At 49.9% G+C, this 25,532-nt stretch overlaps 1 protein-coding gene across 1 annotated transcript in view; it reads right to left on the bottom strand.

Annotated features, from left to right (window-relative positions):
• KCNK12 (potassium two pore domain channel subfamily K member 12) overlaps nucleotides 1–25,116 on the bottom strand; it is a 52,443-nt gene extending 27,327 nt beyond the window's left edge. The window contains exon 1 of the mRNA XM_079940858.1: nucleotides 24,138–25,116. Within this exon, the coding sequence (XP_079796984.1) occupies nucleotides 24,138–24,528 (391 nt within the window). The 5' untranslated portion in view covers nucleotides 24,529–25,116. The remainder of the gene's footprint in view (nucleotides 1–24,137) is intronic.
• Nucleotides 25,117–25,532: the final 416 nt, after the last annotated feature.

The following is a 25,532-nucleotide window of genomic DNA, read 5'->3' as shown; positions in this document are numbered from 1 at the left end:
GTCAGTCTATGTGGCGACATGTGAATGCGTGCTCTTTAAAGGAATTATCTGAGGTGGGAACTTTAGTTTCCTTGAGCAGGGGTGTCCATGGAACTACGAAAGAAAGATCCGCCAGGGCCTTACGCAGCAGACCCCGTCACCACCACAAATAGCTACAACCCCACTACAACAGCATGCGTGACAACCGCTTTTTTTTTTTAGCTCTTATCACTGCACTGCATCACTTTCCTTACGAGGCTTCTGCGGGGTTTACGGTTTTAGAGGTCATTTTCCCACAGTTTATGTACCTTTCCCTCAAGCATCTATGATGTGGCATATACACCTATACATGGAATATACAAGCACCTGTAACTCTTCTGTTTTCAGACGCACAATCTGAGGCTCAGAAAGGCATGGTCTAAGGCAAGTAAGTGGTGGAGGTGGTGTCAGAAATCGGGTCAGTGACCCCACGGTGGCTGGCCCTCCCCTTGCGGGTCTGTGACAACACTGTCTGGGGCTTTCAGAGCAGAAACCCGTGGGAAGCTCAGCTGTTCCTCTGGGTACTCCTGCCACCTGGCTGGACAGATACCCCGGAAGGCAATAGGGTGCATTCCCCCAGGCGTGTGCCCTGTTGGCTCTTTGACAGAAAGGATGGTCAGGAGGTCCTGGACGCTGCTCCCGGACTGGTCTTCTGGGAGCTGGGCCAGCAAGCTGGGGTGGGGAATGGCTCATCCCTCCTCTCCCCCTGCCGCTGTGATTCTGTTGATCTAGAGAAGGATGTTCCACATTTTTAAAGTCTCTGTTTCCCATCCCTCTGCCAAGGAGTGAGGCATGGTACACCGGCTTCAGTTCTCATAGCTATTCTGCCACTGATGGGAGGAGGGCAGAGATTCTTTCCAGCAAGGAGCCAGGAGGATGCCCCATCACTGCTCCTGGGAGCAGGCTCCCCCAGATGTGGTGCTGAGTCCCCAGGGCCTGCCCTCCCTCGGCTCTTGGTGGCAGCAAAAGGCCAAGTAACATTCTTGAAACCCCCAATTTCACCTCTTCTTTTCAGACTGACTCCACTATCTCAGAGGAAACCGACCTTGACCCTGACGCTGGAGGCACAGACATGCCCGAACCCCCCCCTTTGCTGCCCCATCCCCTGCCTCCCCCTTGACATACACATGGTGTCTCAGGGATAAAACAGACCAAAGGAGTTCTCATCGTATCAGTTCTTAGTGCAGTCTCAGCCTGTCTCTCAAGGCCTCATAGCTCAGGGGAGCCCCGCATCTCTCAGTGTGGAGTGCTCGCCACGTCCGCTCCAAAGGACAGGGCTTGCTTACGGACAGCAGCACCTAGGAAAGCCTCTGTCTTTCAAACCCTACCTTCCCAGGCCTTCAGGATGGCTAGCACCATTGTTCTCCATGTTCTTACTAAAATGCATCACCCCTGTGTGCTTTCCTGTCTGAGTAACTCATAGGTTGCAAAAACTGTAATTTCCTGGGATCTGTTTTAAATGCCCTTTGCTGGCAGATGTGGGCTCAGCAGGAGTTCTCTGTAATTTTCCAGCCTCCTAAATGGCCCCCCTGTAGCTAACATGTACCACGCATCGAACATAACTCACCCGCTTTCCACCCCGCCCCAGACGACCCAATTACTCACTCACAGTGTCTTCAGCAGGGCCCTCCTGGGGGTCCCTGGCTAGGTCCTGGGCGGGGGTGGGTGGATGCAGTCATGCTTCTGACAAACTACAGCACATCCTCTCCAAGCAACCCTACGTATCCAACAACAGGGACGCTTGAAAAGTTTATTTCTACATCCCATATCAGTACATAAAAAGCAGGACCCCAAAGTTTTGTCTAGAAAAAGGCTTGTAGTGATTCTATTTTAGTGGTGAAAATGTGGGGATTTTTTTTCCCCTTTCACTTCTTTTTCAAGAATTCTAATGAACATGTATTATCTTAATGAATTACAGACAGCTCATTTTGGTGTGTGTGTGTGTGTGTGTGTGTGTGTGTGTGTGTGTGTGTGTGTGTGTGTACATGCAGAGGTGGCTTTTATTTCCTTCAATGAGTTGTTCATTGTTTTCAAAAATTTGCTCAATGAACATATATATATATATATTTTTTTACATCTTTATTGGAGTATAATTGCTTTACATGTCATTATTTTTTAAAGTCAGGGTTGGACAGCATGGTGGGGCGGGAAGTCACACAGCTGTGAGAGGATTAGGCAGTGAGGGGTCGGGCGGGTGGTCAGATGATCATAGGCAGAAGTGAAGTGAAGAAAGAGGGTTGGTGAAGCCTGCATTACTAGGGTGGGCTCTGCAGAGGAGGTGGCCCTCGGATAGCATGTGGACTTGGGGGAAGTGCAGTGGGATGGATGGGAGAGGGTATTCTGGGCAGAGGTAACGTTGTAATGAGGACCCGGAGGTATGCGGTACCTGGTCTAGCTTGGCTACAGCTAGTGCAGCAAGGGGAACATTAACTCCCTTGGGCTTGGAGGGGTTGGGCCAGTTTGTAGAACCCTGAACTGTCAAGGAGGTTTCCCTGGAGGAAACCAGGGAGGCTGCTGCCAGAGGATGGACCCTTTGGGAGGTCTGGATACAGACCAATGTCTTTCCCCAATTCAGTCCTTTTTTTTTTTTTTTTTGCCATGCCACACAGCTTGCAGGATCTTAGTTCCCCCACCAGGGATTGAACCCGGGTTCCACTGGACCATCAGGGAAGTCCCTCAGTCATTTGTTAAGTACCTTCATGTCTCTTAATTCCTCATCATTCAAGCAGCACCAACTTTGCCGCGCAGGGCAGGGTGGGATGGCAGAGGCGGTAGGGCCACCTGGGTTAGGATCTCAGTTTGGTCACTTGCTAGCTCTTTGATCTGAGAAAGCCATTTGACTTCTCTTGGCCTCGGTTTCTTCTGTAAAGTGTGGGCATGAATGGTACCTACTTCCACAGGAGGTGATGAGGATTGCAGGAGATAAAGTGTGAAAAGCACTTAGCATGGGCCTTAGAAATGTTGACCATTTGCGCTGTTAGAGAACAAGGAACAGAGTTTCTAAAGATAGGGTGTCAGGAAGAATAGAGAAGAGGAAGGTGGGGAAATGAGTACAACCCCAGACTGAATTTCACTAAGCTCCTTTTGTTCTCTTTGGGGAATTAATTTGTTCAGGAGGCCAGCTGGCATTACCTATGTGCTCTTTTGGGGAAGAATCCACCCCCACGTTAATCTCCCAGAGAAAGAGACAACTACAGACCAGACCAGATGGGGAAAAGCTGTAAAACAAGTAGCACTGAAGGGCCCCCGGAACAGCCCCTCCCCCATTCAAAAACGTCCAGTGGCTTCCCAGGGCCTAGAGCCATGGGTCCCAGCCATCTGACTTGGATGCCTATGTCTCTGCAATTATGGCAAAGGCGTCTGGATTGATTTGTTCAAGTGAGTCTTGTTCTCAGCTGTCATAACTTTCTACATCCTCGTGCTGTCCAAACATATGTAAATGGTTTTACGATGACGAAAAGATGCATTTAAAAGTGGTATTGAATTACTTCAGAGGAATTTGTGTGTCAATATTTTCCCTATTAATGAATGGATACTGGAAGTATATGTGACTCCTGTCAGACAGGTTCTGTAAAAATATCTCTAGCTTTCAAAGTGATCCTCACACTTCAAAAGGCTGGGAGACTTCTGATTTAAAATGATCATCTAATCACCTGATCGTATCTACTCTCCCTCCCAAGAATCTGTGCAAATGATGGTAAAGGGATGTAAAGTCTCAAACACTGAGAAGGGGGAGGGAGATTTCCAGTGGATGAGGAATTTAAACAGACTTTGTTCGGGAAGGTGCACGGCAGGTGAGAATGGTGACCGGTGAAGGTGACTGCAGCTCAGAGAGGACGATAGCCAAGGAGGGGAGGGAGATGAACTGTCCCAAAGAGCCCTGGGGAGACTTGGGTCTGGGCCACACCACACCGATAATGGCTGGCTGCTCACCCTCTGACCTATAGAGAGGCTGGAGTCCACAAGCCCCACCTGTGCACAGTGAGTTTCCAGTCAGAGTTTCGATTCTAATTCTCCTGGGACCTCTCCCTCTAGCTCAGTCCTTCCTTCACCTTCAAGACCAGTAAGCCTCCATCTTCTCTTCTGGGTCCCACGAGCATGCCCTAGGACTTCGTGGTTCCAACCCTGGCTGTATATTGGAGTTACCTGAGGAGTTTAACAAACTATGAATTCCTAAGCCCCACCCCTGGAGAGTATGATGCAGTTGAATTGGCGGGGTGTGTGTGGCGCGTGATCGAGCCTTTTAAAAGCTCCCCAGGTAATTTTAATATGCAGCCAGGGTCGCGAACACTGTCCTAGTTGATATTTGGTAGGGCTTTAAATAACACTTAGAAGAGTGGTTCTCATCCCCGCCTGTACATTAGAATCACTTGAAGAACTTTTAAAAATATCAATTCCCAGGCCTGACCCCAGAGATTCTGATTGAATTGGCCTAAGGTCAGGTCTGAACATTGATTTTTTTTTTTTTTAAAGTTTCTTAAGTGACTTTAATATTGCTGCAGGCAGCGTTAAGAACCGGTGGTCCATAGACTCACAAATCCTAAATCTGCATCAGTCCCAACTGCCTAACTGACATCCAATTTGAAGTCTGAGAGACATCTCAAATATTTTTAAAACTGAGCTCTTCTCATCTCCCTCCCAACCACCCCCTCCTTAGTTCTATTAAAGCTTCCCTTATCTCAGTAAATGACAAGTCCATCCTTCCAGTTGTTAAGGTCAAAAATCTTAGAGTCCTTTTTGATTCTTTTCTTTATCTCATACTGTACATCTGAAATATTAGCAAATCCTACTGCTCTACCTTCAGAATATATCCAGAATCACTGGTTTTTGCTTCAGGCCATGAGGGAATAACTGGATCCAGATTTCTTTCCCAACATAAACAACTAGGAAACTAAATTTATGACATAATTATTTTCAGACACTGGAAAAGAGGTAGTACAAGGTTGTGGTTCCTGAGAGAGGGAAACAAACAAGGTGAGACCTTTGATTGCCCTGGTTTTCTGCCTGGAGGCAATTTTCAGACAACAGTAGAGGGAGGGGAGACCCAGAACCCAGCAGTCTCGTGCAATTGAGGAAACAGAGATTTGAGTTCAAGGAGGACAAGGCAGCTTCAAAAAAAGGCAGACTTGCAGGGTAGCATACGGCAGCAGAAGGAACTACCAAGAGAAAGAGCTCCAGAAATCTGTGCAGGGGTTCCCCTGAGTATTCGGCTGAATAACAGTCCGTGCACGTATAGGGTGAAACCAAGGGAGAAAAAAAAACCCCACAACTTCCAGGAAAGAACAATTGCCAAAGAGCTGTGAGCCAAATAATTCCCAGAATTCTCACAGAGCCAGGAATCACCTGAGTTCCCATCAGCCAGGGTGGAGAGGTTTCAGTGAACACACAAAGCATTCCAGAGAGCCCCAGAAAGGTCATGCTGTGGCTAAATTAGTCCCAGAGAAAAGGCTCTTTTAGATCTGACTTTAAAAAGCTTAAAAACAAGTCTGGAAAAGATCATACTTATCTATAAGAAGCTTAACTGTCTGCCATAACAGAGTCCAGCCCTGTTTAAAGGAAGACAACATAATCGAGCATCAAAAACTCACAATGTTCTGGTCTCTAATAAAAGAGTATCAGACATGCAAAGAAGAAGGAACATGTAATCCACAAACAAGAGAAAAATCTGTCAACAGAACCAGGAATGGCAGAGATTAGGGAATGAGCAAAGATATTTAAACAGCTGTTATAAATATATTAACTATGCTCAAAGATTTGAAGAAAAAGATGAACATAGCGAGGAGAGAAATGGAAAAAAAGTTTAAAAGAACTAAGTGCAACTTCTAGAGATAAAGAATATAATATGTGAAATAAAAATTTCACTGGATAGGATTTACAGTAGATTAGACATTGCAGAAAAAAAAGATTGAACTTGAAGACCTAGCAATAAAAACTATTCAAAATGAAGCACAGTGAGGGGGAAAAAGACTGAAAAACAAAAAAGAAATCAAAGATAAGAGCCTCAGTTACCTGTGAAACAATATCGGTGGTCTAACATATGTGTAACTGGAGTCCGAACAAGAGATGGTGAGGGGTAAAAAAAAAAAAAGACTATTTGAAGAAATAATGGTCAAAATTTTTTCAAAGTTAATAAAAGTTATAGACACACAGCTCCAAGAAGTTCAATAAGCCCCAAGTAGGATAAACACATGCACAAAAACTGTACTGAGGCACATCAAAATCAAATTGCCGAGGGAACTACCTGGAGGTCCAGTGGTTAGGACTCCACTCTTCTACCGCAAGGGGGTGCAGGTTTGATCCCTGGTTGGGGAACTAAGATCCCACAAGCCATGCTGCATGGCTAAATAAATAAATAAATATTTTTAAAAGAAAAAAAAACAAACAAAAAAACCCCAAACCAAATTGCTGAAAATCAGTGAATGAAGAGAAAATCTTAAAAGCAGCCAGAGGAAAAAAGGCATGTTACTTAACGTAAACAAAGATAAAAATCACAGACTTCTTGTCAGAAACTGTGCAAGCCAGGAAACAACCTTCTAAATGCTGTAATTAAAACAAAAAAACAAGGGACATCCCTGGCAGTCCAGTGGTTAAGACTCCGTGCTTTCACTGCAGGGGGCATGGTTTGATCCCTGGTCGGGGAACTAAGATCCTGCATGCCATGCAGCATGGCCAAAAAAACCCCAAAACAAAACAAAAACAAAACAGCCATTCCACCTAGATTTCTATACCCAGTGAATATATGTTTTCTGAAAGATATTCTGAAAGATCTAATCACTTTTCTCTGACACTGCTCATCACACTCTTGTCCAAGTCACCATGATGTCTCACCTGAAATATTTCAAGCCTCCTAACTTGTTTACATGCTTCTACACTTGCTCCCCTACACATATAAGGTCATCTTACTCCTCTTCTCACAACCTTCTAATGGCTCCCATTTTACTCAGAGTAGTAAAATCTGAAGGCCTGGCCATGGACCACAGACCCTACGTGATGTAGTCCTTGACTATTGTTCTGACTTCGCATTCTAACACTCTCCCACTTGACCTTCCTTCAAACACTACTCCAGCCACACTGGACTCCTTGCTGCTCCTCCAGTAAACCATGCAAGCTCCTACTTAAGGACCTTGCACCTGCTGGAATACTCTTCCTCCAAGGAGCCACATGGCTTGCTCCCTTGCTTCACTCCATGTCTTTGCTCAAGAGTCATGTCATCAGAGACCCTTTTAGATTACCCTATCAAAAAAAGCACCCCGTCTTCCATCACTCTTCATTCTGTTACCTTTTTCTTTCAGTAGCATTTATCACTGTCTGACACTTATTTGTTGACTGACTGCCTTCCCCAACTACAATGTTAGCTCCATATAGCAGGGACTTTGTCTACTTATTCACTGTTGTACACAAAATGTGAAATCAGTGACACACACATATACACACACGCACTGCAGCCATACCTCGTTTGTTCTAGACTCCTTGATGCATAAAAACATTTTGGTGCCAGTTCAGGGGAAGGCAAGCCACGGGTTGAAAGTTCAACTCTAACCACAGGCTGCCCTGCACATAGCTCAAAGGGGCTGGGAGGAGCTCTAAATGACATGTGTGTCACTTCAGTAGCACCACTCTGTGGCTGGAAACCCTGGAAAAATTACAAGGGAGAACAGCCAGGGCCTTGCAGATGCTGGCTCATTCATTCACACAGAGAATTGGGCCTCTCTCTGCTGGGTCTGCATCAGCTCTTTCCTCTCTGCTCAGCCCTGGGGCGAGGGGAGGGTCAGGAGCTGGGATAGATTTAATCAGAGTACTCAGCACCAAGTTGAAGCTAGAGTGCCCTTCGGCCATAAACAGCTATAAAAGAGGAAACAGTTTTATGGAAAACATTAAAAAAGATATAAACCAGGGATTTAGAAGAAGGTGAAGGTGATTTCTAGGGACAAAGACGACATGAATTAAGGTCATTGCTACACCCCAACCTCCACTGCATTCAGGCCATCCTCCCCCAGTGTCTTTCTCACCTGCGGAGCACAGGGGGCTGCCCTCAGCAACCTCTGAGCAGGGAGGGGAGGGCTTCCCTGCTGAACCCAGCTTTAGAGGAGGGGCTTTCTCCCCAGCCTCAGCCTGACTTCACTTCCCACCTCCTGTGCACCTGCAGCATCCTCATCCCCCTTCCTCCCATCATTAGACGTGCACACAAATCTCTGGACGCATCATAGAGATGCCCAGGCCCATGGTCAGCCCCTTTCCCTGTATCTTCGTGTGTGATCTTGATGTCAGGAAATGGGGGAGGAACAGAGAGTGAGAACCAAGAATAGTGGGGGTCATATTGAGTCATGTTGAGCGCTGGTCACTAGATCCTGCCGTTCGGCTCCTGAGAACATCTCTCGTACCTTCTCTTCTCCTTTCCAAAGGCCACAGGATCCCCGGCCCCTATCCCTAGCCCTCTCCACCCAAATCACTCTGCACACAAATATTCAGCATAAACACACGTAAACAAAACAACAAACATTCACTGACCCTTGGCCTATTATGTGGGGTCCTCCCCACAGCCCCATGAGGCAGACATCATTGCGAGAAAGATGTGTACACGGCTGCTAAGTCAAGTGTGCCAAATTCTGCTCTTTGTTCAAAGTGTGTACACCACTGGCTGTAAACTTAGAGCTGTCAAATACCATGAGCCGCTCAGAGCTCATGAAGAAACAGTGTGCATTGGCAATCCTTTGAATGAGTTTGGAATCACACAGCGGTTCAGAGATGCTGTTACAAACTCAAGGATTTGCCACCTATAGAGATACATAAGCTCCCCATAAAATGAAGGGGGACAGCTCGTAGTGGGTTGATTTAAATGTTCAAAGTGAACAGCCAAAACAGGGGACTTCAAATTAGCTGGTTGTTTCCAGGCAGTCTAGAGGCCGGCAATTTACGCTAACTAGATTGCCTGATTTAATGGCATAACTGTATAGTGACTAATCAGCCAGAATCCTCTTCTCAGACACTTAGCATCGTCAAGAACATGTGATGGCTCCTTATTGCTCCCCAGGCCAAGCCTAAGACGTTTCTGCCCAGCTTTCAAGACCCTCTGATATGACCTAAACCTATTAAAGCAGTTTTACCTGTTGTTGGTCCTAAGGCAGGCTGGTCCTGACCTCACTCACACTGCTCCCCCAGGCCTACCCTGCAACCTGAGAGGTGGCCTCAGACACGCTGGAATGAGCAAAGGATTTGGGGTCCAGCTTTACCGCTCACTGTGTGACCTCAGCCAAATTATTAATAAAAACACTAGCTCATATTAGAGTGCTTATTAAATGCCATGGCCAGATGAGGCACCTACATCCGTGGTCTCGTACAATTCTCCCAACAACCGTGTGAGATAGGCACAGCTTTATTCCCACTTTATAGATGTTAAAACAGAAGGTTTGGAAGTTTGTTCATTTGTTCAACAAACACCAAGTGCTGTGCTGTGCGCTGGGAATATAACAGTGGGTGAGGAGACGAGACCCCTGTTCTCGTGGAGCAGGGAGTGGCTAGAGGTCAGGCAACAAACAAGTAAATACAGGAACTGGATGATTTAGGAATGTGGTACATGCTCTAATAAGACCGTAGTGTGATGGACAGAGGCTGGAGGTGAGTGGGGGACACTATTATAGTCAGGTAGTTAAAGAAGGCTCCTCAAGGGGTGACATTTTAGTTTTAGATATTGAGGCTTGAATGTGGTTGAGAAGTCAGCCATACCAAGACCCAGGGAGCTGGACTCCCAGGAGCAGGAACAGCCAATGCAAATGCCCTGAGGTCTAATAAGTCCAGTCTGGGCACCATAATGAGTCGAGCAAAGGGGAGAGCAGTACCCGTGAGGCTGAGAGGAGGCAGGGCCAGGTCACACAGGGCCTTGCATGTCATGGTGAGGAGTCAGATTTCCTGCAATGGGGAATCACTGGTGGGTTTCAAATAAGGGAAGAGCTTGACTGATGTATACTTTTAACGGCCTCTTTGGCTGCTGTGTGGAGAAGAGGTTGTCAAGAAGCAGAAAGGAAGCTGGAGGATTGGTTAGAGACTGATTTAGTTGCCCCAGCAACATACAGTGGTTGTGACCAGAGTAGACCAGTAGTGATGGGCACAGAGACAGGGGATGAAATTGGAATGTATTTTACAGATTGAGCTGACAGGATTTGATGATGAATATGGAAAATTAGAGAGAAAGAGGCGTCAGGACAGCTCTTCCTGATGGTACCATTTATTGAGGTGAGGAAGACTGGAACAAAGCAGAAATCAACAGTTCTAGTTCGGTCTTTTTTAAGTTTTAATACATATTAGACTTCCACGTGGAAATGTCAAGCTGGCCCTTGGACCTGTGGTCTTGAAGCATAGTGTGGAAGATTGGGGTTATTCTTCCGGAAGTCATCAGCAGATAGGTGGGCTTTAAAGCCATGGGGTGTGAAGGGGATCAGAGGATGTGACCCCAAAATATGCAACTTTGGCATAAGGATTATTTTAAGCTGGAGGCCATAGAGAAACAGCAGACTCAGGAAAAGCTTTCTAACCTTCCCCTATCTGCCCAAAGGTAGGGTATAAATTTTCCTTTGTGAAGGTGTCCCCCCGCCTCCTCAACTATACCAGGAAAGAGGAACAACTCTTAATAACCAGAGACACTTCTCACCCCAAGACTGCACAAATTGGAGTCTGCACAACAAACCTTACTAAAATAACCCTTACCTTCCTTTCCCCCATATATTTACCTTCTCACAAGTTACCACTCCTAGAAGCCCAGACCCTTTTGCCTTTGCCTTATCACTTCTCCACAATTTACTGCTCTTTGTTAAAATGGTATATAAGCCTCAGGCTTAACTGCTTCTTTGGATCTCAGTTCTTTTCTATGAAGCCCTCCATGTGCATACATCATAAGACTTTTCTCATGTTAATCTGTCTTTTGTCAGTTTAATTTGCAGTACTCCAGGTATAAAACCTAAGGGCATAGAGGAAAAAAGGTTGCTTCCCCTACAGGTTAAGTGACATTGTCTGGAGAGAGAATCCAGGGAGAAAGGTCTAAGGACTGAATGTGGGGTCCTCTAACAATGAGAGATCACACAAAGGAGGGGATTCAGTGAAGGAGACAGGATAGCAGCCAGTGAGGGTCAAGGAGAGCACGATGTCTCAGAAGCCGAGAGAAAAGAGGATTTCAAGGAGGAATGGCCAGTGGTGTCAACTATTGCCGAGTGGCTGAGTAAGATGAAGACAGGGAAGTCATCACTGGATTAGCAGAAAGGAGGCCATGGGGGATCTTATAAGAGCAGACTCAGTGGAAATATGGGGTAGATTCTGGATCGATGTGGATCCAGGGAGGAAGGGAGATGTTGACTACTCTTTGGAGAAGCTTTCCCGTAAAGAGGAGCAGAGAAATGGGGAGGTAGCTGGAAGGTGATGCAGGGGTCAAGGAAGGGTCTATTAAGAAGGAAGAAAAGACAGCATTTTTGCATGCCAATGGAGGACACACTGACCATGTATGGGGCGGGTCATGGCAGAAACAAGTCTCTGAGAAGGTTGGAGGGGATGAGACCCAGTGAAGCAGGCATTTGAAAGTGGACAATCTGTCTGCTATCATAAGGAAGCAGCAGCTCCCCATGATGAATGGATCAGCGGTTGTAAAGATGAGAGTCCCTGTCTGATGACTTGTATTTTCTCAGGGAAGTGTGAGCAGAGTGAGGGCTATGGGAGGCTGGAGGTGGGAAGAAGAGGGATAAGTGGTGAACTGACACAATAGGAAGGTAGTAGGAGGGTCTGCCAGCATGGAGTGTCCGGCTGGTCCCCAGGGTCACTAATTTAAAGTTGGACCAGTCAGCATGTTTGCATGGTTTTCTCCAGCCACGTGTAGCGGCTTGGGTACAGGTAAGGAACAGGTGGAAAGCTGGCATTTTGATGGTACCAAGTTGGGGACAGGGACACAATGCAGGGAGAGAGAGAGGCAAGGAAGTTAAGGGTGCTTGCAGAGGGAAGCACCTCTGAATCTAAGTTGGGTTAGAAAAGAAATGAGGGCCCAGAAAAGATGATGGAAACATAGTAGGGGACTGCCCGTTTGGGGTCCAAGGAATACTATATTGGGGCAACAGTGGATGAGAGCTGGAAGGATGGGACGTGGTGATCAGAAGGTGAGCTTTGAAGGCAGTGCAGTTCACTGGTCATAGCAAGGACATGGGTAGAACAGAGTACCTGCCAGAGTGGGACAGAGAAAAACATTGCTGTGGGTGAGATGGTCAAGGAATGTGAGGCCCAGGTCTTGGATGGATCATGCCTGGGAGACTGGAGGGGAAGGCAGTGAGCCAGACTTGTTCAGTGAACGAGCAGGAGATGTTTCCTGGCAACCCCACCAGTGAATGACAGAGCTGAAATCCTAACCCAGGCCAGGGCCCTCAGCACTTGCGCCTAGCCACTACACTGCACTGCAAACCGTCTCTTGGTGTTGCAGATTTCTTCATTCTTAACATGGAGACACGTACAATGCCCACCTGCCTGACTGAACAATGCACATCGAGGAGCCTTATGAGGCACTTTGCGTACGTTGGGCATATGCTCCGTCGGCTGGACGGCTCCAGTGGACCTGGGCAGCTCATCAGTACAAGACACACCACCCGCATTAGCTCTTGAAACACACACTTCTGAATTGCCCACTGGGTCATGTGTATTGCTCACTAATTCGACCAGAAGCCCTTGACTTTAGGCACTGGGCTGCCTCAGGGATTTGGGGTTTGTGTGAAGGTGGCAATGGCAGTAAAGGGGACTTGGTGTGGCTCTGGGTTCCTGACATACTGGCTGCACGTTGCGTCTCACTGTAAATGCACTGGTGTGCCTGGAGAAGCCCCGGAGTGAAGACCTTTGCAAATTGAAGCTTTCTTTTACAAAGTGAATCATCGTCTGATTTGTAAGTGGAGATTTTCGTATTTTACTTTTCCTTCAACTGGTGCCTAGGTAGAGTTGAGAATCTTGGAAATGGCCAATTATTCAAATTTATGTTCTTTCCACAAATATTCGTGGAGCCCCTCCCATGTGCCAAGCCTGGTGCTAGGCACTGGGTGATGGAGCAGAGAACAGGAGAGACAGGCTCCTGGGTGCTGGGGGGATCAAGCCCCGCAGTTTCACTCAACGTGGGCAGAGTTTTGTGTTTTCCTTTCCCTCTCCGGCCTGGGCTGTCCCTGAAGCTTCTCTGGCAGGTCCTGGTGTGAGCAGCTCACCACGAGGTGCTCAGAATTCCGCACACTTGGCAGCAAGGGAATGAGGTCGGGGCCATTTGGAAAGCATTAGGGAAGAGTCACGCGGAGTGCGATTCGGGGCTTGTGTTTATCTCAACTGTAACTTTCCAGAAAGCTGGGACACCCCATTCCAATAAAAGCTTCCCCAAGTATTTTTAGAGGCATTGTGATGGTGCTGGGCTGTGTGGATAGGGGTGGTTTTCTGGATTTGTGGAATTGCATTTAGTTACTGATAAAACTTCTGTCCAATTTGTGAGCCAACATCTGGTTTCTAAGGGGTGTGCCGTGGGCTGGTGATGGAAAAGGTAGAACTATTGAGCCGAGAGGCAGAACTCAGCAGGGCTTCCTTGTGGCTGGAAGCTGCGGCCAAGGCCAGGGCCAGATGGGGCATCTGGGTTGGTGGGAGAGCTGGGGCCAAGGAGCCTGGCCTCCTTGTTCAGAATTGAACTTTTCCCACCACTCCTGGGGCTCTGGGGGCTGAGGCTCAGAACTGTCTGGTTTGGTATCAATCCAGTGATTCTGCCGGGCCCCAGGCAGGGTAGGACAAGGACCCAGCTGACTCAGAGAGCCACGGAGACAGCACTGTCCGCCAGGGGAGCCCCAGCCAGAATGAGCTAGCTGTCTCCTGCACACCTGCCAGGCGGGGAGGGAGACGGGGGTGCTGGGAGGTTCCTGGAGCCCAGCCTGGGCCCAGGTTTTTCTACTCTCTTTTTATTATTTCCAGCAGTCCAAGGTTTTCAGTTACTCACACTCATTTATTCATTCCATCCATTCAACATTGATTAATCACCTACTTTGTGCCAAGCACTCTGCTCCATGATTTGCAGAAACTACCTCTTTGCTTTTCAATTATCCCCATCTCCAGACACGGTGCCCACTTTACAGTAGTCATTCAATGCATGGCTGCTGCCATATGGCTATTACTGTCATTAACTGTAGCAGTGACAAGCACTACTAAGACAGAGCTCCTGACCTGGAGGAAGGAGAAAGGATACCTACGATGTTCTGGGTCTGGTACCAGCCTTTACCATACCTTACCCCACCGAACAGAGGCTGGTATTATTGCCAGGGAAACTGGCATAGAAACAGATAATGACCACGTGTCTGGGGGCAGTGAGAGGGGCTCCAAGAAGGTCTCGCTTTAGTGGCCTCGTTTGAGCTGCGCCTTGAAGTCCAAGTTCACTTGGTGGAAAATGGAGAGAAAGGGGAAAACATTCCAGGTGGAGAAAACAGCCTGTGCGATGGCCTGGAGGCGGAATGTGCCTGGGGTTCAGGGTGGGGTGCAGGAGGGATGGCCAGAAGTTAAGAGTGGCTAGAGCTGGGGATGCACCAGCAGGTGCTTGGTTTCACGCCTTCCCTCAATGTCTGGGTGGGTTTGCCTCCAGGACATGACCTTGGACAGTCCTGAGCTGGCCGAGTGCCCAGACGTTCCTGGCTGATGTGCTCAAGTGCGGACCTTCCGGTTATTTGCTTTTCTGGTCCCGCCGCTCTGTGGCCACTGCTGCTATCCCAGGTGCAAGGCTGAGGGCCCTCAGCTCATGAGGTCCTTTCTCTGGGCAAGAGCTTGGTGTAGTTGGCCCCCAAAGTTCCCATCAACGGCTCCCAGAGTTGTAGTGAGCTCTGCGTGAAGCACCATGCTTTGCCTGCCTGCAGCCTCCCTCAAAAGGGGCGCAGCGTTGTGTAGGATGGAAAGCTCAGTGTAGCCATGGGGGCTACAAGGAGCATAGCACAGCCAAATCCAAGCCCCTAAACTGTGCTTGAGCCCTTGCTGACACCACCTCATATTCACCTCTTCTGCCCCCACCGCCCCCAGACCCCAGACTGGGCTGTGACTCTTCTCCCTCTGTGGTCGTGCATGGCTCAGGGGCAACAGAAAGGATGCCATACAGTCAGGAGGCCTGAATCCTCTATCCTGCCATTGACTCCCTGCTGTGTGAACCCAGGCAAATCGCTTAACCTCTCTGAGCCTGTCTCTTCGTCTGTGAAATGGGATAATAGCATCCTCTTTGCTGTCCTAGGCTTTGGGGGAGGTTCCTGAATAAACATGGGTAAAAACACAGTAAACGGGCAAGCACGACGTGTGTGTGTGTGTGTGTGTGCGCGCGTGTGTGTGTGTGGGGGGGTGACAATCAGTGAGACCAGCGATGTTGCGGTTACCCTCTTTCTCCCCGGAACAAAGGCCCTGGCTGCTGGCATGGTGGAGTCTGGAGAGGGAAAATGCTGGCAGGCCCTGCAGCCTCCCCTGTCCTGCCCTAGGACAGGGAATGCTTTTTCTACCCAGCAGGGGAGCTGAGTAGCCCCAGGGTGAAGGGTACAGAGTAAGGTTTGGGCCTGGGGACCTGAAGCAGCACCCTGGTTCCCACCCAAAGTGGGGCTGTTCACCTCAGTGCCGTCCTGCAGCCTCCTCCACCCGCAGTCCCAACACCAGAGTCGCCTCAGAGAAGCGTAGCGAGGCCTGGCCTCAGCCTCATCTGGCCTCTCTGCTGGTCTCAGCTCCACGACCTCCCCCTAAGCCCAAGCACTGCCAGGAGGCCTCAGCCCACTAAACCAGGATGGTGGGCAGGGGTGTGGCTCCCCAGGGCTCTGCTCTGGGGGTGAGAAGCAGAGACTTACCGGGGGACAATGGTCTAAACCACCGCTCAGTCACTTGTTCAGTTATTCACCAAACAGCTTCTTTAAAAAGATCAAAGAGCACACACGTGAGGAATTATTAACACATTCTAGTTGAGGAACCAAAGAAAATGCATTTTAAAAAGCACCCTCCCAGGCCAGTTATGTAACGGCGCAGGACAGCAACATGCCCCAGAGACAGCGGCCGATGAGAGGGTGGCAGATGCCACAGTGCAGGGGCGGCTGAGACCCAGAGGGCTGTACGCAGAGTGGTGGGCCGGCGATGAACTGGGCCTCGGTTTCCCCCCGTGCAGGATGGCAGCCCAGGGCTCACCCAGGAGGCTTGCCCAGTTCTGAGGAGCTGATGCTTTCCAAGGGTTTGCCAGGCACTGCACACGTGGTTGAGCTCATTCAACCCTTGGAGGTGCCCGTGGGGTAGGGAACATTGTTATCCTCACTTTACAGAGGAGGGAACTGAGGTAAGAAGAGGCACATCCTCTCACTGGGAGCACATGGCTTGTCAGTGGCAGAACTAGGACTGGGACCCAGTCTGCAGAGTTGGTGCATTTAGTCTGCACTAAACTGCACCAGAAGATGTGAGCAAATAGCCTTCCCAGATATGAGAACATCAGAGCTGGAAGGGACCCACGTGACCCCGGCACTCCCTGCTTTTAGGAATGAAGCCACTGAGGCCCTGCGTGGTGTCGTGTCCTGCCCACGGCCGTGCAGCCAGTGAGGGGCAGAGTGGGTCCAAGCTGCCAGTTCCTGACTCACTGCTGCTTCTCTCTTCCCATGCTATGCCCAGTGCAGTCTGGGAACCAAGAATATGGGCGTCACTGGGAGCTAATGAGGAATGCAGTCTCAGGTCCCACCCAGACCTACTGAACAGAAAGTGCTCTTGCCCTTTGACGAGAGCCTGGTGATTTGCATGCACTTTACTGATTGAGAGACACTGTTCTGTGCTACCCTGCCTTCCTGGTCGGCAGTATCTGTTACTGTGAGAATAATGACATTGTATCCAGACACTGTAAAACTTCAAATTGCAAGATACCGGAAGCTCCATCCTGGAGTCACCTGGGATCTGGGGGAAGTGACAGAGTGGGCCCCCCAGAGCTTAATCCTTCACAGGGCCCTGCACACGCATCCTGCTAGTGAGCTTGGGAGCTTAGTCCTGAGCTGGGCTTGCCCAAGCCCAGGGAGGAGGTGACACTCAGAGCATCCTCACCGGAGCCACTGGCTGCTACGGTCCCCCAAGAATTAGAGCTGGCGGTTGGCTAGGGAATGGCCTGGTTTAGGACAGAACTTCCTGGGGCCAGAGCCTGACAGCCGTGGTGGCAGCTGCCTAGAGCTGGCTTGGGGTGAGCCAGGGGGCCTCGGTTCTCTCTCACTCTCTACCAGCACCTCTCCTGTACCGTCTCAGTCCCATGGAAAGTCCTTTGTCCTCAGAGCCTCAAGACCCTATGCCTCCCCAAACTTCACCTCGTAGAAACCCTGCCACTGACCCCAGGTGAGATCAGAGCCTGAGACTGCCCAGCACGCCCACCTCAGCCCCACATTCTGGTTGGCTGGCTGGCAGCCCCTGGCCAAGCCCTGGATCCTGGGAAGGTCAGTGGAGCTGGGCAGAAGCAAGGGGAGGGCTAGGAGACTAGGGCAGACCCTGGGCTGGGGCTGTGAACAGAAACACAGTGGCCTTTTGCTCCGTCTCACCTCCTCTGAATCTGAGGCCACCACGCAAGGGCACAGAGAGTCCCACTGTAGCTGACGGGGGTGGGAGCCCTGAGCTCCACCTTCGAACACAGACCTAAGGCTCCCCCACAGCCTTCAGATGCAGCCGGAGCTTCTCCCTGGAGGACTCTCCAAGGCACTCGACTTACTTTGCTGCTCCTCAGATGCCCTACCCGCCTCCCTCCAAGCTCTTCCCCTTTGTCTTTGATTCAACTTTCACCCCTTCTGGGAAGACTGGTATCTGCTCAGAAGAGCCATGGCGGGATCTGGTTCATTTGCAGGGTGTGTGTGTGTGTGTGTGTGTGTGTGTGTGTGTGTGAGAGAGAGAGAGAGAGAGAGAGAGAGAGAGAGAGACAGACAGAGAGACAGACAGAGAGATCTTCAGCAGTATTCAGGAAACTTTTCCAAGGCGGCATGAGAGCTCAAGGACCTCAGAGTCCACATAGGCAGGTCCTGGGTCAGCACCAGCTCTCAGCAAATGCCCCTCGGACTTGCTGTGCAACCTTGAACACCCTCTCTCCTTCTCTGAACCTACGTAAAATGAGGAACAAGGCTAACTTAACCCTCTTCGGGTTGGTCTTGGAGGAGCACCAGGGCTCCTCAGAGAAGCTTTCAGGGAGTACCTGGCATCTAAGGGGAGGCCTGATGGGTGGGGCTCCAGCTCCCCTGTTTTCTGTAATAGGCTGCTTGTTGGCCTTTGTTGACAAAATGGTATAAATGCCTGGGGAAAGTTCTGGAGGATTTCTATGGTGCTGTCTAGCTGGAATACTCTAGAGCTAGGTGTCTGCTCCATGTGGCACAATTCTGGGCCAGTCCAGGCTGGGGTCCTTGGGCACAGTCAGGACCAAAGGGAAGAACCCTCTCCCTCAACTGGCTTGGCCCAGGAGTGGTGGCAGACATCCCGGGAATGCGGGGGACAGGAAGGAAGAAGGTCCAGGTACCCCGTCTCTGTCTTTGATGGCCGGGCAGCTGCTCCTGTTCTCCTTCCTGCCCTTCTCCACCCACCCAGAATTTCCCAGAGGAAGTGGCTCTCATTCAAGCAAGGGAGGCTGAAGATGCTTTAGTCACTGACTTGTTCAGGGGTCAGCTCAGCCCCTGGGAGTGAGTGCAATCCTGGAGTAAACCAAGTGAATCTGTGGCCTGTTTCCATGGGGCAATTTGCTGGGTAACTGTCCAGTCTCTTCTAGGCTTTGAAGAGGTTGTAGGCTCAGCTCAGGAGAGATGAGACAGTCCTTCACTCCAGAGGGACTGGCCCCAAGAGCCATGAAGATGGTAGTGTGCCCTGACTATCAATTTCACTGCTGGGAATTCAACTGAAGGAGATATTGCGTAAAGAAAAGGCCATCTTCATAAAGATGATGACTGTGGCATTACTCACAACAGCCCCCAAATTGGGAACCACACCCAGCTACACAGCAATAGGGGTAGTAAATTACAGAACGTCAGTTACATAGAATATTATGCACCCATTAAAATTAGTATGTAGAAACATGGAAACAACACTGATAAAAAAATGTTACCAAAAGCAGCTCAGCACTTGTCAAGGAGTTCCCTTTCTTTTTCCTACAAAAGGTGACAAAGAACTGCAGGGGAACTTGCAAAAATGAAAACAGTTATGTTAGGGCAGAGTATTAGGAGTTATTATAATTACTGACTATTTACAATGCGCTGGGTTCAGTGCCGGGTGCTGAGGACAGAGCAGTGAATTAGAATGTATTTCCTTGCTCTCCATCTACAGCTTCAAATCTAAGGATGGATTTTTTCCCCCTAAATGTCCTTCAGAGTTGTCATAGCATCATCTTCCAATAAAAAATAGCTGATGAGAGAAATAAGCGAGGAAAGGTACTCCTCTCCTTCTGGGTAATGTATTTCATTCCCGGCATCAGAGCCGCCTCCAGCTGGATTACATACATGTCAGAAGAAAACCGAATGTAAATGTGGTAGTGACATTTCGGACTCATAATGTCTTAGTTTCCTTTGAAGCAAAAACATTTTTAAAACTCCATGTTAAAAAAGAAGTAAAAAGTTAGGACTTGAAAATTAAGTATGCCTAATTCTGAAAGTAGCAAGCTAAATTATGCAGTGCCAAAAGTGACATCTCTTATACCTACACCATCCCGGCTACAGCGGCATGGTTTTAGCTTTATAGCTAAAATATGCTGCCAGAAAACCTAATAAAAGGAAGCAAAAATATTTCTGTTTATATCAAGCTGCCATTTGAGAGAGACTTTGAAATATGTTCTTCTCTATGTGTAAATCTGACAGCAGTTGCATAATTAAAACCCCAGTGGAGAGTTTCCTTTTAATCTTTTCAAAGTAAACCAATAAAACATCCTTTAGGATGTGAAATGATGGATTAATACTCTTTGGATTGCTTGAATATCTTTGAGCTAGGGCCTGACTCCAAGAATACTATTTAGTACTAAAAGAACACCAGCCAGCGTCTTTCTCTTTAGGAGTTCATGTAATCACGGGAGATGCAGATGACATGCCAAAGGCGACACATGCATGGTTATGAGTTCTGCTTGTCTTGGATTTTGTTAAATGGAGGGATGAATAAATGGATGTAGTTACATGAAAACAAACTTGATTTCAATCCCCTGGGAATATGTCATAGAGCATAAATGGCAGAAATAGCAACTGCCCAGGATTTCAGTTCAGCGTAAGCAATCAATATGAATAATTTAGACCACGAAGTGGATTTTCATTTTGCTTAAGCTATTCAGACTGACTTTCTATTCAGCCTCAACTACCACTGAACAGCCACTGGCAAATCTTCCCACTGGGTCTATGTTGTACGGACAGTTGTACATTACCTAACTCCGGATATGGGCCTTGTTCAAGCCAAATGTCAGGACAAGTATTCTACCTCATCATGGTGTTTCATCTAACATGAGTACACACAACCACACCTGAATTTTTCTTCTGTGTCTCCCTCTAGCTGAAGGCCCATTCCTGCCCCTTCTTCCCCTCCCCTACACAAACAAACACACACACACACACACACACACACACACACACACGTGTGCAAAAGAAGGCAGAGAGAAAGTGGCTGCTGTCCTTGGACCAGAATTTACCCGAATGTCTCCTACTTGCTAGCATTTCTGTCTCTAACCTTCTTGGTACTGGCTCTTGCCTTCCCAGCTGTCTAAGACTTACCAGATGCTTCTAGTCTATCTGACCTCTAAGATGTGTCTGATCCTTCAAGTTTTCTCTGGACTTAATCAACTGTTGGCCTGACCAACAGACCAGTCCTTTTGCTCAGCCCTGCTGTAGTGTCTGTCAGACACACACACATACACACACACACACACACACACACACACACACACGTTATTAAATACTTCAGCCTCAAACAGGAATGTGCCCACCAATTATATCAATGAAACTGGGAGAATAAACACTGCATAACTTGGATTCTGGACCCAGCTGAATACATAATTAACTGTGACCTGAGACACGTCCCTTAACACTCTGAGCCACATGGGATTGGACCAAAGGACCCCTCCTTGTTCCAATCATCATTAGTGAGGCTAGCCAAGATGTGGCGCCCATGAACACTGCAATCCAACTGCCCATGTTGGAATATGCTTCCACCTTTGTCTTGTAGAATAAGCTTTAACCTTTCAACATATTAGCACTTGGGGCCTGATATACACAATATATCATATTTATGGGATGAATGAAGAAAGGGTTTTCTACGCTAAAGTCTAGATGAATCATTTAGTTGGGTCTATACAATACAAGAAAATGTCCACACTGCTGCATGGACCATACACACTGTGATATTCAAATAAAACCGAGTGCATGCTAATTTTCCTCTTCGCTGGATGAGGTGTCAGATAGAGAATACTGACTGCCCATTTTGGATTCAGCTTTGGTTCCCTGAGCTGCAGAATCCATAAAAGCACCAGTAATAATAATTGTCTCTGAAGACTCAGGGCATTTAAGGGAAAGGAACTACATAAACAGAAGTGAAACTGACGTAGGTAGGTCTTTACTTAAATCTCATCCAAGTACATTTTGCAAGAGAAGCCTGAAATAAAAATCATGCTACTTCAGGATTCAGCAGAACTTATGTGACAGAAGTGACCAATTTGAACCACTGCCCCAGACCACGTCAGCAGGTGGATAACTGATAGAGACCCTGCTACTTGTGTGGCTTTCTTGGCACCTCTGCAAAGGGGCTAGTTCAATGCCGAGCTGTCCACTGGCTGGTTCTGGTCCTGAGTGCAGCTCTTCTCAGAGATAGATATCTCCCTGCAGCAGATTTTGGAAACAATGTGCTGGGTCATTTGTAACATAGCCACCAGCTTCAGCATAGCCTCCTACAATGCTTGCCTACATCCCCAAACACAAATCAAGAAAGAGAACATAGTTTCTTTCTGCTTGACTAAAGAACAGCCAATCCTGCTCGCAGATTAAGGGCTCGGGCTTGGAACAATTTACCAACACGCTGACTTGATTTTGTGCAAAGAACTGACAGAAGCTGTAGAAGCCATGGCTGGGCGGTGAATGAAGGCATTGATGGGAGCTCATCAGAAAGGCACAGAGACCACAGGTCACTGGAATGAGGCCCCATTTGGATAGACTCATGGCCTGTAGGGGAAGGGGACACTGCTCCCACCTTTCCCTTAACCTGTGGGCTCCATTAGGAAGCCAAGGTCAGAGCACACCGCTGGGAAAGAAAGGCTGTGGCTGCCCAACTTGTGCACAGGTTGCCTCTAGGTGAAAGCCAAAGAGTGTGTTTACAAGAGGAAGAGCATAAATCAATAATGAGCTATGAACACATGATGTCATCTTCCAGGACTAAGCATCTTTGGTACTTTTACAGCACTTAAAAAAAAAAAAGAAAAAAAAACTCTAGTTGCTATAGCAACTTGATGCAGCTCTTAAAAGGGGATTTTTTTTAAGGGGGTCATTTTATATCTTCAATCACCATAACAACATGATATAGCTTTTAAATGGTATTTTTATCCAATTTGTGTGTACTTTGGACTTGGGCCACATTTGCCTTTTCTATTTAAAGTCATCAGATCAAACATGACACATGAAAATTCATTGAAAGGAAGCCCTTTCGTAGACTATACATATACACTCAGAGAGCCATCTCTAGCTGCTCATATCCTGCACATGGACGCAGTCTTTCTCTCTGCCTCCCAGCAGCCACCTACAATGGCTTACGCTGGCCAGTTAGTCCATTCCCCCGTCTCTAAGCCGGCATACCAATCCAGCCCAGAACCCACCCACAGAAGGCGGGCCGGTGCAATCCCTCACCTCTCAGCCCAGTGAATCCAGTCCCCTCCTCCAAAACTACCACCGGGGGATAGTGCTTTGGGGTGACTAGAGGCTGACCAACCAAGGGCCTTCTTCCACCCTGGGACTGGAAGCAGGAGGAGATGAGACACAAAGTCTTGCCAAAGTGAAAATCTTGTATTTATTCTGCACTCTATACAGTAACGGGAAGAGGTCTGTTTCACGTGACACCCAGGGCCCAGGGAAAGTGGGGGAGGGATGGGGAAAGTGGGTGAGAGGAGAATAAAGAGAAGGACAGGGTGGAGTGGGGAGCAGTGATGGCTCCACAATCTCTACAAGAGAGGCTCAGAGGAGGGGCGAAAGAAACAGGGGGGCTTCGAGGAATAGTTACACAGCATTTTTTGTACAGTTGCAAAATCATGAACTATTTTACCAAAAATAAGAGGAAGGGATGATGGAAAGTATAGAGAAACTACCCCCTGCACCCAAGCTACCCCCTTGGTGCCACTATTGGTTGGACAAGATAGCAAGGTAACAAAGAAGAGAGGTCAAGAAATTGGAGGGGAAGCTGGAAGAGGGGAGGGGGAAAGTAAGAGGAGAAAACCAGAACCAGAGCGGCTGCAGTCCTATTCTCCAAGTCTAATGGGGTGGTGTAGACTGTAAAAAAAAAAAAAAAAAAAAAAAAAAAAGCGAAGGAGATCTAGGGATTCGTCTGGGGAAATGGTCGCCTTCCCCAGGGTAAAAGGTCTGGAGGACTCTGAGGGAAAACGCGTGTAAAAGAAGAAAGGAGAAGAGAAGGGAGGTAACAACGCTGTGAGTGGAGAGAGGAAGGGTTTTCCAAATCACCTGGATGAGGAAACCGAGGACTAGGGGGCGTGAGAAATAAGAAGGAAGCAGCAGGCCCCTGATACATGTTCTCCCAAGTCCTTTTTTAGAAGCCGAAACTGAGGCACAAGCGGTTAGGTCACGCAGTTGGCAAGTGCTGGAGCGCGGGCGGCCCCCCGTCTGCCCAGCGCCCGGGTGAGGGTTCTCCCCGTTTGGCCTCTTTGCCAGGCAGTCACCGCTGGGTGCGCGCCAGAGATGGGCCTCTCAGGCCACCTCCCGCGCCGAAAGCCAGTAAAGAGGGAGACCGAGCAGGAGGAGGGGGACGGGTGGGGAGGAGAGGGCGAAATGAAAGTAGGCAGCGGGGCCTCAGAAGGGAAGAGGGAGCCGAGGGACGCAGCTCGAGCCCCGAGCAGTGGAAAGGGCGGCACGTGAAAGACGCGGAGAGGAAAGTCGCCCGCTGGGCGCGCCGCTCACCTATGGTCGACACCACGGTGCCCACGAAGTAGAAGGCGCCGGGGAAGTCCCAGCGCGGGCGCAGCGCGTCGGCTCGGACGCCGGCTGCCAGCGCGGCCTCGTAGTGCCGGAGGAAGGCGCGCAGCTCCGGCTCGGCCACTCCGTGCGCCGCGCTGAAGTTGCGCAGCGTGGCGCCCCAGCGCGCCCGCGCCTCCGCCTCGCCCGGGCTCTCGAGCGCCGAGAAGACTGTGGCGCCAGCCACCAGGTAGAGGCCGATGAGCGCTGCCAGCAGCACGAAGCGACCCGTGTCCTCGTTGAGGTGCGAGCGGCGGCAGCAGCAGCAGCAGCAGGAGGGGCGCGGCAGGCGGCGGCGGCAGCGGCGGGGCGGGGGCCGGGGGCTGCGGGAGGACATGGTCCGGAGCTCAGCCCCGGGGCCGGGGCGGCGCTCGGGGCCCGGGCCGCGACATCCCCCCCGCGGGAGCAGAAACGTGAGGATGGTGACCAGGGGTCGGGGGCCGCCGCGGAGCCCCTCGCCGCCTCCTCCAGAGCCCGGACGGCGGGGCGCCTCCGCCTCCTCCTCGGCGCTCAGGCCGCACACGGGTCCCGCGGCCCTTCGGGCGCCGGAGCTGGGGCGCTCCTTTCTGCGCCCCGACGCCTGGCCGGCTGCCGCGGCTCCTCACCCACCGCCCTCGGGCGCGGGGGTCTCAAGGTAGGCCCCTGCCGCCTTGTGGCCGGCGTCCACGGGGCCCCGGGCCTCATACTCCTCTCCAGACAGGCCGCGGGCTGCGGGCGGGGCGGGCTGTAGAGCCCGGGCGCCTAGGACAGGGACGGGAGAGCAGGGCACGAAGAGAGACCCCGGGCGCGTCCCATGAGACGTTCCCGGCTCAGCGGCTCCCCAGCGCAGGCTCCGTGGGCAGTCCAGCTCCCGCCCCCGGGCTTGAGCTGGCGGCGTCGGCTTCGGAGCCTCGGAACCGAGCTGAGTCCGGGGAAGCGCTCCCTTTCCAGCTCCAGCCGGAGAGCCGCCCGGCACGGAGAGGCGGAGTCACCGGCGCCCGGGGCGGGGTGTTGGGGGGTGGGGAGTAAGGAAGGGAGAGAAGGGGTGGGGAGTTGGGCTGCTGCGACGCCTCCCTGTCGTTCTGGCTGCACTAATGCGGGGCACCGAAGCAGGTGTCCGGACTGCGGTGCTGGCTACCACGCCGCCAGGGAATACCGTCCAGCCCCTCCCTGCGCTTCGGCTCCGGAATCCCTCCCTTCTGTCCAAGCCGTCGTCAAACTTTGCTCAACTTGATGTTGTCCTGTGGTCTCAGGTGCTGGAGGCCGAAAGACGGTAATGCCCTGACACTGGGCTCTCCAGCTCCAGTCCGAAGTTTAAGTTCCCTGTCGCTCGCGTCTTCTTCCTGCATCCATCCACAGCGC

The sequence above is a fragment of the Stenella coeruleoalba genome (genome assembly GCF_951394435.1).
Source record: "Stenella coeruleoalba genome assembly, chromosome: 13".
Classification (NCBI taxonomy): domain Eukaryota; kingdom Metazoa; phylum Chordata; class Mammalia; order Artiodactyla; family Delphinidae; genus Stenella; species Stenella coeruleoalba.
The sequence above is the reverse complement of the archived record's forward strand: the minus strand, read 5'-3'. Positions and strand labels throughout refer to the sequence as shown.